This window comes from Channa argus, chromosome 18 (genome assembly GCF_033026475.1).
Source record: "Channa argus isolate prfri chromosome 18, Channa argus male v1.0, whole genome shotgun sequence".
NCBI lineage: Eukaryota > Metazoa > Chordata > Actinopteri > Anabantiformes > Channidae > Channa > Channa argus.
Window position 1 is genome coordinate 11088129 of NC_090214.1, and position 14152 is coordinate 11102280.

General features: G+C 37.7%; 4 protein-coding genes across 4 annotated transcripts; 3 read left to right on the top strand and 1 right to left on the bottom strand.

The window, feature by feature from the left end:
- The first annotated feature begins 89 nt into the window (after nucleotides 1–89).
- Nucleotides 90–2732, top strand: LOC137104092 (P-selectin glycoprotein ligand 1-like). Its single transcript, XM_067484933.1, has 2 exons — nucleotides 90–236; nucleotides 803–2732. The coding sequence occupies exon 2, from the start codon at nucleotides 818–820 to the stop codon at nucleotides 2147–2149; it is 1332 nt and encodes a 443-aa protein (XP_067341034.1). The 5' UTR covers nucleotides 90–236; nucleotides 803–817; the 3' UTR covers nucleotides 2150–2732.
- Nucleotides 2733–3832: 1100 nt separating this feature from the next.
- On the top strand, nucleotides 3833–7150 carry tmem119b (transmembrane protein 119b). The gene is made up of 2 exons (XM_067484935.1): nucleotides 3833–4205; nucleotides 4977–7150. The coding sequence occupies exons 1-2, from the start codon at nucleotides 4203–4205 to the stop codon at nucleotides 5859–5861; spliced, it is 888 nt and encodes a 295-aa protein (XP_067341036.1). The 5' UTR covers nucleotides 3833–4202; the 3' UTR covers nucleotides 5862–7150.
- LOC137104098 (iron-sulfur cluster assembly scaffold protein IscU-like) lies at nucleotides 6100–9102 on the bottom strand. The gene is made up of 5 exons (XM_067484938.1): nucleotides 8932–9102; nucleotides 7390–7503; nucleotides 6994–7104; nucleotides 6780–6858; nucleotides 6100–6683 (listed from the first exon to the last, which is right to left on the bottom strand). The coding sequence occupies exons 1-5, from the start codon at nucleotides 9085–9087 to the stop codon at nucleotides 6592–6594; spliced, it is 552 nt and encodes a 183-aa protein (XP_067341039.1). The 5' UTR covers nucleotides 9088–9102; the 3' UTR covers nucleotides 6100–6591.
- A 2123-nt stretch (nucleotides 9103–11225) lies between these two features.
- On the top strand, nucleotides 11226–13486 carry LOC137104093 (chemerin-like receptor 1). Its single transcript, XM_067484934.1, has 2 exons — nucleotides 11226–11474; nucleotides 11608–13486. Exon 2 carries the CDS (start codon nucleotides 11622–11624, stop codon nucleotides 12630–12632), a length of 1011 nt encoding a protein of 336 aa, XP_067341035.1. The 5' UTR covers nucleotides 11226–11474; nucleotides 11608–11621; the 3' UTR covers nucleotides 12633–13486.
- Nucleotides 13487–14152: the final 666 nt, after the last annotated feature.

The window sequence follows — 14152 nt, forward strand, 5'->3', positions numbered from 1 at the left end:
CTTGTTGTTACTTTCTTATTGATTCAAAATAATGCTGGGTGTCTAAGGAAATTGTGTTTTGTTTTTTCTTGGTTACGTTCAAAACACAGAAAAGAGGTTGTCTCTGTGACGCTTCTTTAGTGAAAGAGTGTGATCATTTCCTGTTTCTTTAATGAAACATTGCAGCAGACGGTGCACAGAGGATGAAATGAGCTGAACTGGTATTTCTGTCGTCCTACACATCCTTCTACTACGTGGTAAGACATTAAAGGGTCTCTGCAGACACTTGTTTTTAATTGGGATCTAGTGTTTAGTTTTGGTATTAGATAAAGCTACTGAAAAAGAACTTGATGATTTATTATATTTTTGCTAAGGGAACATTCATTTAAGCTTTTTAGTTCCTATCTTTAATGCTTGTTGCGTTTGTGAACTGCATTTTGCCGACATTTCTAAAGTTACAGAAAATGTGAATTTGTATTTTTTGCAGCACATTTTGAGATGAAAAAAGTTAATGTGTAACGACCTCTTTAGACATGCACAGCGTATTACAAAGTTTCTAATTTACTGTTTGAGAGCAGTAGTTTTGAAGGAATGGGTGTGGTGAAAGTCACATGTAAAGACACATTTCAGTAATAGACACATGGCGCAATTACTTTTTTTACTCGTATATGTCTTTTTTTACTACTTAGTACATCTAGTACATCTTTATTTTTAGAGGTGGCAAAAATAAAAGTGTGAGCACTTAAAATATTCAACTATATTTCTAATTCTTTAATCAAGAAGTGGCCTAATCCAGAGATTGTTGGTTTTTCTGTCAAAACAGATCTTTTATTCAATCATGATGCTCCACAGTGTGATGGCGTATATGTGTCTGCTATGTGGAATTTCTGTTTTGTTCATCCGAGAAACCGGCAGCAGCAACTCAACTATTGAACCAACTACGCAGCTGAACACTTCACATGTTCTTTACAATAGAAGAGAGACACAGGATGCAACACAGAAACCTGCAGAAATTATTGTTGCTACAGCAGCAGGGACCACTTTATCACCCACAGTGGAAGAGGCAAATCTGAGCAAGAAAAGTAACAGCTCAGATGTGAGCCCTGTTGGTTTGGTTGTTGCGAACACTACAGAAGTTACTGGAAGCAGCTTAGGCCCTCAATTGCTTCATACCCCTACAACTACTGATGAGGCACAACCTTTCCACAGTTCAATGATGTCATCAACAGCAAAACCAACAGAATATCACAAACCGCTAACCAATTCTTCTGAAACGACTGCTCCAGCAACAACCTTTGCAGGAGTGTCAACTTCGTCTGCAGCATCTTTAGCAACAACAGCAGCTTTGTCTTCACTGCAGCCACCGGCGATCACTGAGCCTGAGGCTACATCTTCCAACACCTCTTCTGAAAATTTCACTCAGGCTCCACACCTCACCCAGAACATCAGCAGTCCTCCTGTTTCTACTACGGCTAAACAGACCATAAACATTACCTCTGAGGCAGCCCCTGTGTTTGACCCCACTTCTTTACCTGCCACAGTAACTGTGAATGCCACCAGCACCACTGAGATTTCATCCACATCTCAGCTCGTTTCTGTAACACAATCCCACAGCTCAGCGCCACAGTTCACTGAAACAACTTCCTCGCCCTCTACCACTAAGTCTCCCACTACATCTGTCTCAACTGATTCTACCCTCTCCACCACAGCCTTCTCTACCAGTGCAGCAGGAATCTTGATCCCTCATGATCCTAAGCGGTTGCCTGTTTCAACGACCAATTCAGTTACACCAACTCAAGCAGTGCCTTGTGAGGTCTCTAATAGACCAGCCACCACTGAGGTTAAGCCCTGCTCTACCCGGGGCATAGTCAGGTACTGCCTCATTGTCATTGCGTCCCTAGCTGCTTTGGCCACCATCTTCATAATTTCTACTATTATCCTATGCACCAAGCTATCAGCAAGGAAGTACAAAGTCAAAAAACGTCAGCAGGGGACTGAAATGATGTGCATCTCGTCACTGCTGCCTGAGAGGAATTACACCTATACAAGGCAACGCAATCCAGTTTCCAATGGAGTCCTGGTGATCCCCACTGGTGGTGACAGTGACGAGGATGGAGGAGATAACCTCACCCTCAGCAGCTTCCTTCCAGAAAATGAACGTAATGTTTAGGTGGACTTGTTATTATTGACATGCTTCCATCAGACCTCACGCCAGACTGATGTGCCTGAAGTAAGAGATGTCGAAACTCTTCTTCCTCTTTGATACTAGTGGTTTAGTATCAGTGTGTGCACTATTCCTGTGCAGAAAAACCACAAAGACACACAAAACAACAGTTATTGTTTCATTTTCGTGGCGAGGCCAGGTCATGAAATGAAAATTTAAAGCAAGAAAAAAGACTTAAAGCATCTGATTAAAACATTTTGTATTGCTCCCTACTGGAAGCAGAATAAAGAACATCCTGAGTTGTGCCTCATTTTGGGTTAGCAACAGGAAGACTTGTTTTGTCAAGGGATCGCTGTTCTTCACAGGCAGTGTTCAGTTTACAAGCCCTACTCTGGCAGAAGAAATGTTTACTTGTAGGTACGTTAATTGCCTTTGCCTATAGTATGTGCGTGTTTGATGCAGTTTTTATGTTTGGTAAATTATTAAAGGAATTGCTTATTTAACTTAGTTATATAGTGGCTTGTAATTGCACAATCATTTCTTGCAACTTCCTTGGAAAGAAATAAAGAAACTAAAGAGAGAAATTTCAGAGACTTGTAGTTTTTCTGGTGGTGATGTTGTTAAATACCTGTAGACTGATACTTTTAAACCCAAGAAAACATTTACTCATAATCAACCGAGATTGAAGTATCTTAGCATTTAATTGGGATAGATTATTTGGTAGTTTAGCAGTCAAACACATCTATAATTAATATATAATTAATCCTTATTTACAAATATCTTTTCAGGAATCATCCTCAAAAACTTATTAGACTTGACACACCTGTAAATTAAAGTGTTACTTAGGTATCGTTTTCTAGTTCCCACAAGTTTAGTTTTAAAATAAGATGTTATGAATAAGTCAGACTTGCTGAAAATGTTCAAAATAAGAACTTAAGTTACAAAAAATGTGTTGTTCCATGGTAAAGATGGCAATTTTGTTCTATGTTCATATGCATCTTCAAATAGTGAACAATCTAAATGAAACTGAACATTTGTGAACTCAGTCAGTTCCCTTATTTGTGAAAGGCCTTTTTCTAACAAGGACTTGATTTCATATTCACTTCCCTTCCTGCAAAAAGAAAACACAGCCCTGAATGCTAATTACAGCTACAAAGCCCAGTGTTTTGTTTTTCTTATTCTTCCCTTTTTTTAATGTTTCGCAGCAGGGACAGATACCAATGACTATCAACAGAGCTAGGTCAAATGTAAACCTGGAGGATTCAGGACATCATCCCATGCTCCCGATGACCATATAAAGCTGGACTTGTCCTGACTGATTACAAACAGTAGACTTACACACATACACAAGGACTTGTAGGTTCAGTCACACGCAGTCACACTCGCTCCCTAATGTGGTCACACACAGCGTGTAAGTTTAATAGCTGCCTCTGGAGAAAAAAAAATGCATTGTTTCTAACAGTCTCCAGTGTATGCCTTACTCCTTCCCCCCCTCCTGTTACTTTAGTCCACACAGGAAACATTAACCTCTTCCTGCATTAACTGCTCACTCAAACAAGCTGCTCTCTGAGTCTTTCTAGGCCAAGAGGTGTCCTGTTAGTCATCAGTGTCAGAGCCTGGGGGGGGTGTCAAATAAAGACATGAGTATTAATCGGAAGCTCTCCTAACATTTAAAGGGGAAATAGCTGATTATGATGTTTGAAGGTGATTCAGTAAGAAACACAGGAGAGTGCAGGAGGAGGCCCTGCCCCCACATCCCTCTGTAAACTTCTACCTAACAAGAACAATCTGTGTGCAGGCTGCAGACCTCAGACTACTCTTGGAGACTGAGGGGGGAGGAGAACAGTGGAAAAGCAGAAGGAGGGATTTGGTTAACATTAACAACATCTTTTTTCTGAACTATCCAGACAAACCTCCAGCCAGAACTCTGAAACTGCAGAAGTGGTGAGGTTCATAGAGCATTCGCCACACTTTGCTTTGCTTCTCTCTGCCTCTTAGTTTACTTTTTTGGACTGGTTTCACTTATCCTCCATCAAAGACCCTTTTTCTGCTATAGTGGATGGTGAGTACAATGTTTTGGAATGGCATATTGTTTTCATTCAAAATTAAATCCAATTCCCTTTCAAGTGGTAATGGAGTTTCTAGACATTGTGCTAGCTCCTGTGACAACTTGAACTGGGTGACGTGACAGCACCATGATGCCTTCAGAACAACCTTGGAAAGAACATGACACCAAAGTTTATTGACAATATTTTGTGTCAGTTTGCAAAATTAACGTGGACAAAAGACAGAATCTAGGTCAAGATTGATTCCATGTGTGCATATGACCATCTTGCAGTATGTGCATGTTTATGTTTCTGATTGCACTGGCATGTCTACCCTGGGTATTTGGCCTGGAGTTAGTGAGTGACTAATTTTCTAAGAAATAAAATAAACATCCAACCACACATTTCCAGATGATAGTGGAGTTTTAATGTGGCTCAGCTTCCACACAGATGCAGCAAAATAAGGATAAACAAGTGGGAGCTGATGCCAGCTGACACGCTGCCTGAGCGGAGACGAGCACGCTCCAAAGAAATAACTAAACAGACTAAAGCACTGTTTGAAGGATCTGTTCACACAACTTGTAAAAATATTGTTTTGTTTTGTTTTTTTTATTCTTTACTTTTCCATTTTAGATATAATCAGTTGTTACTCATTTTAAAAAGAATGAGCTGGAATGAAGCCGGAATGAAGCCAATGCTTTGAATGTAATAGCAATAAATAAGGATAACAGCCCATCTTCACATGTGGCGCTGACATTTAACTTCCTGTTGTTCGCTTTTACCTACAGACCCTGAGGAGAAAAATGCTCCCGATGGCCCTTCATCAGATTGGTCTGTGTGTAGTGTTTTGCATCAACAACATTTTGGCTACACCAGTATTTGACAGTCCACGTGAGGGAAGTACAGATGAGGAAGAATTTGGTAACCTAACTACTTTTCTTCCCATCAGCAGCCTTTCCTCTGACTACCAAACTACACCTGTTAGCCCCACCCATGTGGAAAAAGACATTTTCAGTCAGGCTATGATGTTTCTAAAGGAGAATATGCTACTCATCCTTGTTGCAGCCACTTTCATTATTCTCCTGTCCCTTATCATCAGTGGTGCAATTTATATGAGCCGCAGGCAAAAAGTCAATGCATACTACCCATCCTCCTTCCCTTCAAAAATGTATGTGGACCACAGGGACAAAACTGGAGGTGCTAAACTCTTTAATGAAGTGTCAGAAAATCCCACTCCTGGACAGGAAAGTGGGTCAGTGGACTCCCACAAGCAGCTCCAGCAAGACATCATGAGGGCTGCCAAGAGCCTGCGCACACCAAATAAATCTGTTGATGCTGCAGAGGAAAGTGACCTCAGTCAGAAAGTAGCAGACCACAATCCTGAGGCCAGCTCTAAACCAAATGGCAGTGTCCTGGACCAGCCGATTTTAAGTCTCCCTGAGGAAAAGGAACAGTCTGACCTTTCCAACAGTGAAGTAGCTGCAACAGCAACCATCCCACAGCCAAGTCCCCCAGAGCAGTCTCAGCCAGAGGACGATTCAGAGCAGCTTTATCCAGAGAAAGATGATTCACTGCAGCCTTTGACTGGAAGGAGTCTCCGGCCCTCTTCTCTGCACATCCACAATGACTCTGCCACGCTTCAGCTGATCGCAGGAGAGAAAACTGCCTTCTAATTACTCTCAAAACTGTGACTTGATAATTTTTTCCAAGACTTTGCATCCAGGAGTCGCAAACGAAAAAAAATTCGACAAATGCGTTTAATTTAGATGATTCAGTTCAATATACTGCACGTCATCCTTCATAAACAAATCTGAAACATGGGTGATTTTCCATTTATGACAGGTCCAAACATATGACATTAAAATATATTATTCAGACTGTTCAAAGTAATAAATTCCACTCGAAACAAAATACGAATTAGGATACTTTTATTGCAGACTTATAATAAAGCATAATTAGTTATAATTTATATTTCAATGGACCCTTTCACTGTCACTTTGCCTAAATGCTTAACAACAGGTGAGTACTTTGGTTGTAGGATACAAAAAAAAACCATCTTTTAGCTTTAATCAGTATCACCATCATCACTCCATTTAAAACACTCTTCAAAAGTAGCACAGGCTAAAAAATAAGGCTCAGCTTTGTATCAACAACCCAAACAGTGCTTAAATTGTGCGTTTCTGTGACAGGCTAAAGATACAGTATACAGGGTAGAGGAACACAGACTAAGCCTTATTTAACATTGCTACAGAAGGTTGACAGTGGTGAACTTGTCATCAGTATATTAGGTGTGCCTCAACAATACTGCAGGAAAGTGAGTTGGTGCTGCTGGTATACTACTACTTTTGTTCCTGGCAGCTGGAAGCAAGCAGTGGCATCCAGCTCAGAGCGAGGGCGCTCAGTTTATTTGCTGGCCCTTACTGCCTCCTGCTGGTCATCCTGTTGCTTGAGGCGATAGTCAGCCAGGGCAGCCTTAATGGCATCCTCTGCAAGCACTGGGGGAGGAACAATAACAGACTGAATATACTGTATATAGATTGGAGCAGTTTGGAGAATAAATAAATTATTAGAAGATTTCACTGAAAACTTACTGGAGCAGTGAAGTTTAACTGGTGGAAGACTAAGCTCTTTGGCAATGTCAGTGTTCTTTATCATCAAAGCTTCATCCACCTGAAAAGAAAACCACACGTTGTGTCTCCAGGATCCACATAAACGTAATTTCCAGTCAATACATAAGCAGAGGCCAATGAATAAAAAGAAACATGTAAAGTAATATAATGTCACATCTGTAATGTGTTCACTTACAGATTTACCCTTCACCCACTCTGTTGCCAGAGAGCTGGAGGCGATAGCAGAGCCGCAACCAAAGGTTTTAAACCTTGCATCTACAATCTTTCCTTGGTCATCCACCTCAATCTGTCAATATTGAAAGCTCATTGAGTTTCATTAACAAAAGGAAAAACGAAAGGCATGGATGTTCATTTAAATGTCAACCAAAACTTTGCTCTTACACCTTGTTTAATCTAAAATGCAACAGGACTTAACTTAATAATTTATTTAATTAAAAAAAAAAAGGATAAAAACAGGATTATAACGTGTATGTGCTTTATGTGTTGTTATTTTAATTCATTGCTGTAATTCAAGACTAATAGTTTAAAAAGTCTACAAAAGGCAACCATCCATGTTTAATGAGAAACAAACCTGGAGCTTCATTACATCTCCACAGGCTGGGGCGCCCACCAAACCAGTCCCAACATTCTTAGACCTTTTGTCCAGTGAACCCACATTTCTTGGGTTTTCGTAATGATCAACCACCTAGGGACAACAGACAAACAAATTTTCACAGTGGGTTTAGCAAGCTGTTGAATTTTCCACAAGCTAAAATAAAACTGGAGAAACCAGATGACAGTTGCAAGGTAGGGTGCTTTTTGTTCTCTGTTCTAACAACTAAATAATAACTAGGATAAATTGTGTGCACCCCTGTTATACAACGACAAGTTTCCTCCATTACATAAGAACACTGAAATAAACAGATTAGGAACCAATTTCATTGTTCACTAGACCAACCCCAGCATCCTGCAGTCTTCCCCTAATTTCTGCTGAGTCATTCTGACTAAAACAACATAGAGCAGCTACAGTTTTTATCACCATGCATGTCCTAAAACGGACTTCACACGTGTTTGTAGTTCATGCAATTTGAAAACACTGTATGTTTAAATGTATTGCCTGCTCTCAAAAATTCAGTTAACTATACATTTATGATCTCACTTCTTTGCCTTTTATTTATATAACTTTCCTGAAAACAGCTCTGCTTACATGAATAAACAAACTTGAATGGATCTTTACTTCTGATTGTCACATAATTTAACAATACTATACTTTTCCATGGGTAACACTTCCTAGCACACTGTGCTCCTTCATTATACTAAAGCTCATTAATCGGATGTGATTAAAGCATTACATCTGTGGCAGTGGCCACCTGGGAGAGGATCAGCAATGTCATTCTACTCCTCAGCTTGCAAACTAGCTATAACTAAAAAAAATACTATAAACCCCTTTTTCTTATTTAAATTGAATTTAAGCCTCATAAATATATGTAAGTCCTATACACATGCATCTTCTCCCCCATACCCAAACACATTCATCAGAATAAAAAAAGTCAATTCCCCAATACAAAAAAATACAATTTAAACTATCTTAACAAATAGTATGCAAAGATTTTAATATGCAGCTACGTTTTTTTCTATAACACTCCGCTAGGCTGCTGTAACTTAGCAACTTAGGGCAAAAGCTACATGTTTTCAAAGGACAAAAACATAAAACTATGATAGAAGAAAGTGTAGAAAATTATGGGCTGAAATACATTTTAATACTTACCAGCAGTCTAACTACAAAAATAACGATTATACGACCTGAAGTCAAACTGTCACTTGTCATATTTCATAGATGTTTTACAGTTCTTTGTAAATTAAATAATTTAACAGTCCCTGCGGTGTGTCTTTAATTAAAAGGCAGTCAATGTTTATTTAGATTCTTGTTACAGCTGTAGCAACCCCGATGTATTGATGTTAACTAGCTAGGTTTTATGTTAGCCATGGCTACGTTGTTAATCAGCACCATCTAAAACCAGGTTAATAGAATTGAGCTGTAGCTGGTGAAGCTTAGCAAACTGTAGTATTTGTAAACGTTACCAAACTGTGTCCCTGCACCCTTTAGCGAACCTACACAGGTGGGATGTTTTACCTTCTCGTGGTAACAGCACTGCGTGATGAACTCTGGAGCAGACAGCCTCCTGATTAAAAAAGCCAGAGGACTGAGACACTTGTTTGCCACAGTCGCCGCCATGTTGACAGTAGAGTGAGGAGTGGCGCAGTTTGCAGAGGAGAGGAGCTCGAGCATGGGGCGAAAAAAACGTCACGTTGGGGGCGGGATTAAATTAATCACATCTGCGCATGTCAACACTAGGTAAACAACCATGATGTAAGCCCATGGTTAATCTAGCCGAGGTTTGATATCTCTGTAAAGAAATCCACTCACTGACAATGTTAATTAAACTACGTCAACAATTATAAGATTAATAACAAGCAGAACAAAAACACCATCATAAGAAACGATATTCCCTCTACAGATGTTTAGGGTATTCTAAATGTAATGACTTCAACTAGGCAATATCATGGAGAATATCAGATAAAAATTGTACTAACACAAAAATTACAAGTTCCACCTTTTGTTAAAAGACATAACCTAAATATAAATTATTTGTGTGATTTCTTTGAAGTGATGTGCTAAAACAGGTAACAATGTTTTATGGTAGTGATATATTACCCTACTCAAGAAACTGTTTAATGGAAGAGAACATATTTTATTTTATTTTGTTTTTCAATTTGGCAAATGCAGTTTGCATAAGATGTAATGGACAGAAATAACCCAATTTCATTCTTTCCCTCTTTAGCCAACCTGCAAAATACATTTTTAACCTAACCTTTAACCTTTTATAGAATCAATTGTTTCATAACATTTCTGTCTTATATTTGTGCATATAAACAGCTTTGTAAATTTCCAATTTTCAATTTACTTTGTATTTTACATTTCCAACCACTTAATTTCCTCATTTTATATGTTTGTGTTTTATAATTGTAATTTTATAGTTTCAATAAGTAACGACGGGGTGTTTTCAAATGTCATAAATTCAACCAAAACCCTTAAAGATATCAACAAGCAAAGCAACAAAGTCTCTGGCCCATGGTGGCTGTGTGGGGCCAAGCCTGGTGGGGTGGGATTCAAGTCCATGGCCTTCTGCATCCCAACCCAATGCTCTACCACTGATCTACCTCAACCTTTCTTGAAATTATTGTGTTTCAGATTACTTAGGTATTACAGCGTCAACTCATCATTTCTTTCTGTTATCATTAACTAGTTAAATGTTACCTACTAGTAACATACAGTAATACATATGATTCAAATAAGGTTATGGGCTCTAGAATATAAATGACTACTTCCTCTTGATGATTGTCTAATAATTATTTACTTAGCATCTTTTGTTACACAAGAGCATCATATGATGTTTTTTAGGGAACTACATATTTGCTTGCATCAACATTTTTGTGGAAAATGTAAACAGAAAAGCTGAATTTCTTAATAAAAGAAAAGAATTATAATGATAAGGGCAAATATTTATTATTACCCATAAGTAGTTATATTGCTTAATTAACTTGATTGAAAACCTTAATAAAAAACAAACACCACCACCTTTCCATGGGTTGTGATATGATGATGAGGAATTTCACCTATATCTATGCTTGCATGTGTAGTTTTTACATACTGTATCTGAAGTCGTACTTCAAATTCAAATATTTTCAGGCCAATACTCATTTTTACTTGAGTATTGAGTTTGTGTACTTCTACCATCTCTGTACACAGTTATATCATTTTGATGCGTTTAGCTGCAAACTGCTCTGAGTGCCCATGCTGACTCTTGTCTACAGGTATATACGTTGTGGCTTTACACTTTGAGATAACATGGTGAAGATCTAAAAGATCCAAACCAAATACTTCCTCTTATTGCTGGATTTCTTTGTCTTTAAGGCTACAAGACTTACAACTGGTTCTGCTTTTTATAAATAAAAAAGATAAAATATTTAGAAACAGTTATTGGTAGTGACATGTAGTAACCATCTGATAGATTAGTATTGTTTAGCTTCACAGTGGGAAAATGATTCACAATTAGGTATACTTTATTAAGTTTGTAATCATCTAACATAATTTGCATTTTCTACCAAGTATTAACAATAATCACACATCACTAATTCTACCAACTATTGTATTATATACTCTTTAGATGTGTAACAAGTTGTTTGTTCTCAGACGTTTGTTTGTTTCTGTTGACATTTTTATTACTTAATAAAATGTTCTAAAAATGTTTTTAGAACATATTTTTTCCTTCGTCACATTTCTGGTAAAATGGTTGTGCAAAATTAGGGGTTCTCCTAATTGTATTGCATCAGTGTAGTTGTAGGCCGTTGTAAGACTTCAAACTTCCATCTAAAACTATCTGAAAACACTTTTTAACATTATTTTAACTCCAGCATCAACCCTTTTAAAACGTTTGTCTCACCCACAAACAAAATATGAGAAGTCATCATTCCATTACATGTCAGTTCTTATAGCTTTTATCACTGACGTCGGTAGCAAAGTCCAGGAAGCAGAAGTGAGAATTTGCAACCACCACCAAGAGACAAGGGAAGAAGTCACTTTCTAGTTATTGTTTTCGCATATTGGGGTGTAACGTGAGTACTTAAATATATTTGCTTCTATGACTATATGACTAAAATACTTTTTTGATATATGTGTGAACATTTTTAATTATGTGTTTAAATGTGTACGTATTTTTAAAGAAAGACTTTGTGCTTCATATTACAGGAAAAGTAACAAGGATGGATTTTGATTATATTCAATACGATGACTACAATCCAGGCAATGACACTGAGAAACACATTGCCACTGCTGGTGTACTAAATTTTAGTAGTTCTCATTCTTCTTTGACTCATGTTCTGGTGGCAGTCAATATTCTTATATCTGTTATGGGCATTGGAGGAAATTTGTTAGTGATCTGGATCTGTGGATGGAAAATGAAAAGAACAGTCTTAACCACCTGGTACCTTAGTCTGGCCATTTCAGACTTGTTGTTCTGTTTCTTTCTGACGCTGGAAATTTTCTATATGATAACCTCACACTGGCCATTCGGACTGGTCTTTTGCAAGATCACCTCCTCCGCCCTGTTTCTCAACATGTACAGCAGTGTGTTTCTGTTGGTTCTGATCAGTGCTGATCGCTGTATAATGATTTCATTTCCTGTTTGGTCACATAACCATCGGACAGTAAGAAAAGCTTTTGGGCTTGTAGTCGTCATGTGGTTCCTTTCTGCACTGCTAACGTTACCCTCAATACTTTACAGACAAATTACAATTCATGACTCAGTCACTCAGTGCTACACAGATTACAAGGACCAATCCAGGCACAAGGCAGTAGTTCTAACACGATTTATCTGTGGGTTTCTGATTCCTTTCCTAATAATTGTGTTCTCCTGCTCAGTACTTGGTGTGAAGCTGAGAAACTTGACCATCAAGTCAACAAAACCTTACAAAGTCATGTTGGCACTCATCTTGTCATTTTTCTTCTGCTGGGTGCCATACCACACTTTTGTTCTTCTTGAAATGGACTTAAAGAACCAGAGCCTGGACGTACTTCAAAGCGGCCTAAAAGCGGGGGCCACCCTGGCTGCAGCAAACAGCTTCCTATCCCCAGTTCTGTATGTGTTCATTGGCAATGACTTTAAACAAATCCTAAGACAGTCTTTGACATCAAGGATAGAAGCTGCAATGCAAGAGGAGTTACGTTCAGGTGGTGTCAGTCACTCAAAATCTAAGTCAAGGGAGGTTATCTGATGTTTAAACATTCATTATGAAGAACATGGAGTAATTCATAGTATAGAACATGGTTATCAAGATAGGCGGTATTGACAAAATGATATGTTATAGCATGCTAAGTGATGAATGTCTTTATTTTACTATATACTGTCGTTTACTCCATGTTTGGAAATGTGATTATTTAATTATTATAACGATAAATTCTCATTGACATTTAAACAAAATCAAACTACGGGCAACTGTGCCTCAGGAGGTAGACCAGTCTTGTATCAAGCAATGGGTTGTGGGTTTGATCCCCAGCTCCACCTCCTCTTCACATGTTGAAAAGGTAAAAAAGTGCAGTATAAGTGTGAGACCATTCAACGTTTTTATGCCCCAGTAATCACATTTGGACTATGTTGGTCAGCCTCTTCTATTTTTTAAGTCTCTTTCAAAAAAAATCTTTTTTTTATTGTTTTGTGTGAAAAAATACATTTCTTGTGTATTTCTATACATCCAGATGTTTTTTAGGGTACAGCTAATATAGTTCAATCTAAACGTTCCTTCCTTTAAAATGTATTTTTTGCTAATACTGTTTTAGACAGGTGTTCATTCAACACTATGATAATTTGTGGATGTTGTGACCTAGTTAGAGCAGCTGCCAAGATGCTGAGGTGCTGTGTTACATTGTGTATCTTTTATTTTGTCTGTTATATCTATGATTATATGTATTATATCTATATCTGTCTCTTAGAACTTGTTTGATTTAACTTTAAGTAAAACATAATTAAACTGAAACTTTTAATGATTTTGATAATCTATGAAGTGCTACACATTTTTTCTTGTTTGTTTTGTATTTGGTAAATTCGGTGGATTCACCAAAGAAATCCAAATTAATGACATAAATAATTTTTAATATTTTGGCAAGTTCTGTACAAAGATATTGTGAAGCTATGTTGTTGTTCTGTGTTATATTCGTTATCCTATCTAAAGTTGATAAATAGCCTATATTAAACCTGTTAGCATTGCTCTATCGACATTGAAAAATTAGAGATGTATTGTAAAAGAGAGTTAAGAAACTGGTTTTGGTTTCACTGAAACATGCTGGCAAACACACACAAGAGGTTTAAGAAAAACATGAAATAAAAAAGTCAAGAAAACATTAATTAGCAATTGGTTTTTGATTTCAGTGTATATATCCACGTACCAATGAAAATTAATTACCCCAATTTTGTTTAATTAAACTTTATGAAGCGAGTCGCACCAGGGTTGTATGCACAGCCTGTTGTACTACCCCCTAGTGGCGTTGAAGGCCATAAGCGCAAGATACAAAATAACAATTACAGACAAACATAAGGAATCAGACCTAGTTTCTTTTGTACAGTATACAAACTTAAATGTACAGGTTTGCAGGGTCAAGTATGCTATTCCAAACTCCGCAGACTAATTACTGTAGACTCTAAAACCAATCTCAGAGAAGTCAAATGCTGCGTTCAAAGCTACAAAGTAATTTGAGATTTCTGACTACTTAATTGACATTTTAATATTGTTCCATGTAT

What these genes read in the sequence shown, in the direction of transcription:
- LOC137104092 (XM_067484933.1), top strand. Translation starts at nt 818, where the DNA reads ATGATGCTCCACAGTGTGATGGCGTATATGTGTCTGCTATGTGGAATT.
- LOC137104098 (XM_067484938.1), bottom strand. Translation starts at nt 9,087, where the DNA reads ATGCTCGAGCTCCTCTCCTCTGCAAACTGCGCCACTCCTCACTCTACT. An exon ending in AGTGGGTGAAGGGTAAATCT is followed by an intron (nt 6,859 to 6,993) that starts GTAAGTGAACAC and finishes TTTTCTTTTCAG; the next exon opens with GTGGATGAAGCTTTGATGAT. An exon ending in AGTTAAACTTCACTGCTCCA is followed by an intron (nt 6,684 to 6,779) that starts GTAAGTTTTCAG and finishes TTCCTCCCCCAG; the next exon opens with TGCTTGCAGAGGATGCCATT.
- LOC137104093 (XM_067484934.1), top strand. Translation starts at nt 11,622, where the DNA reads ATGGATTTTGATTATATTCAATACGATGACTACAATCCAGGCAATGAC.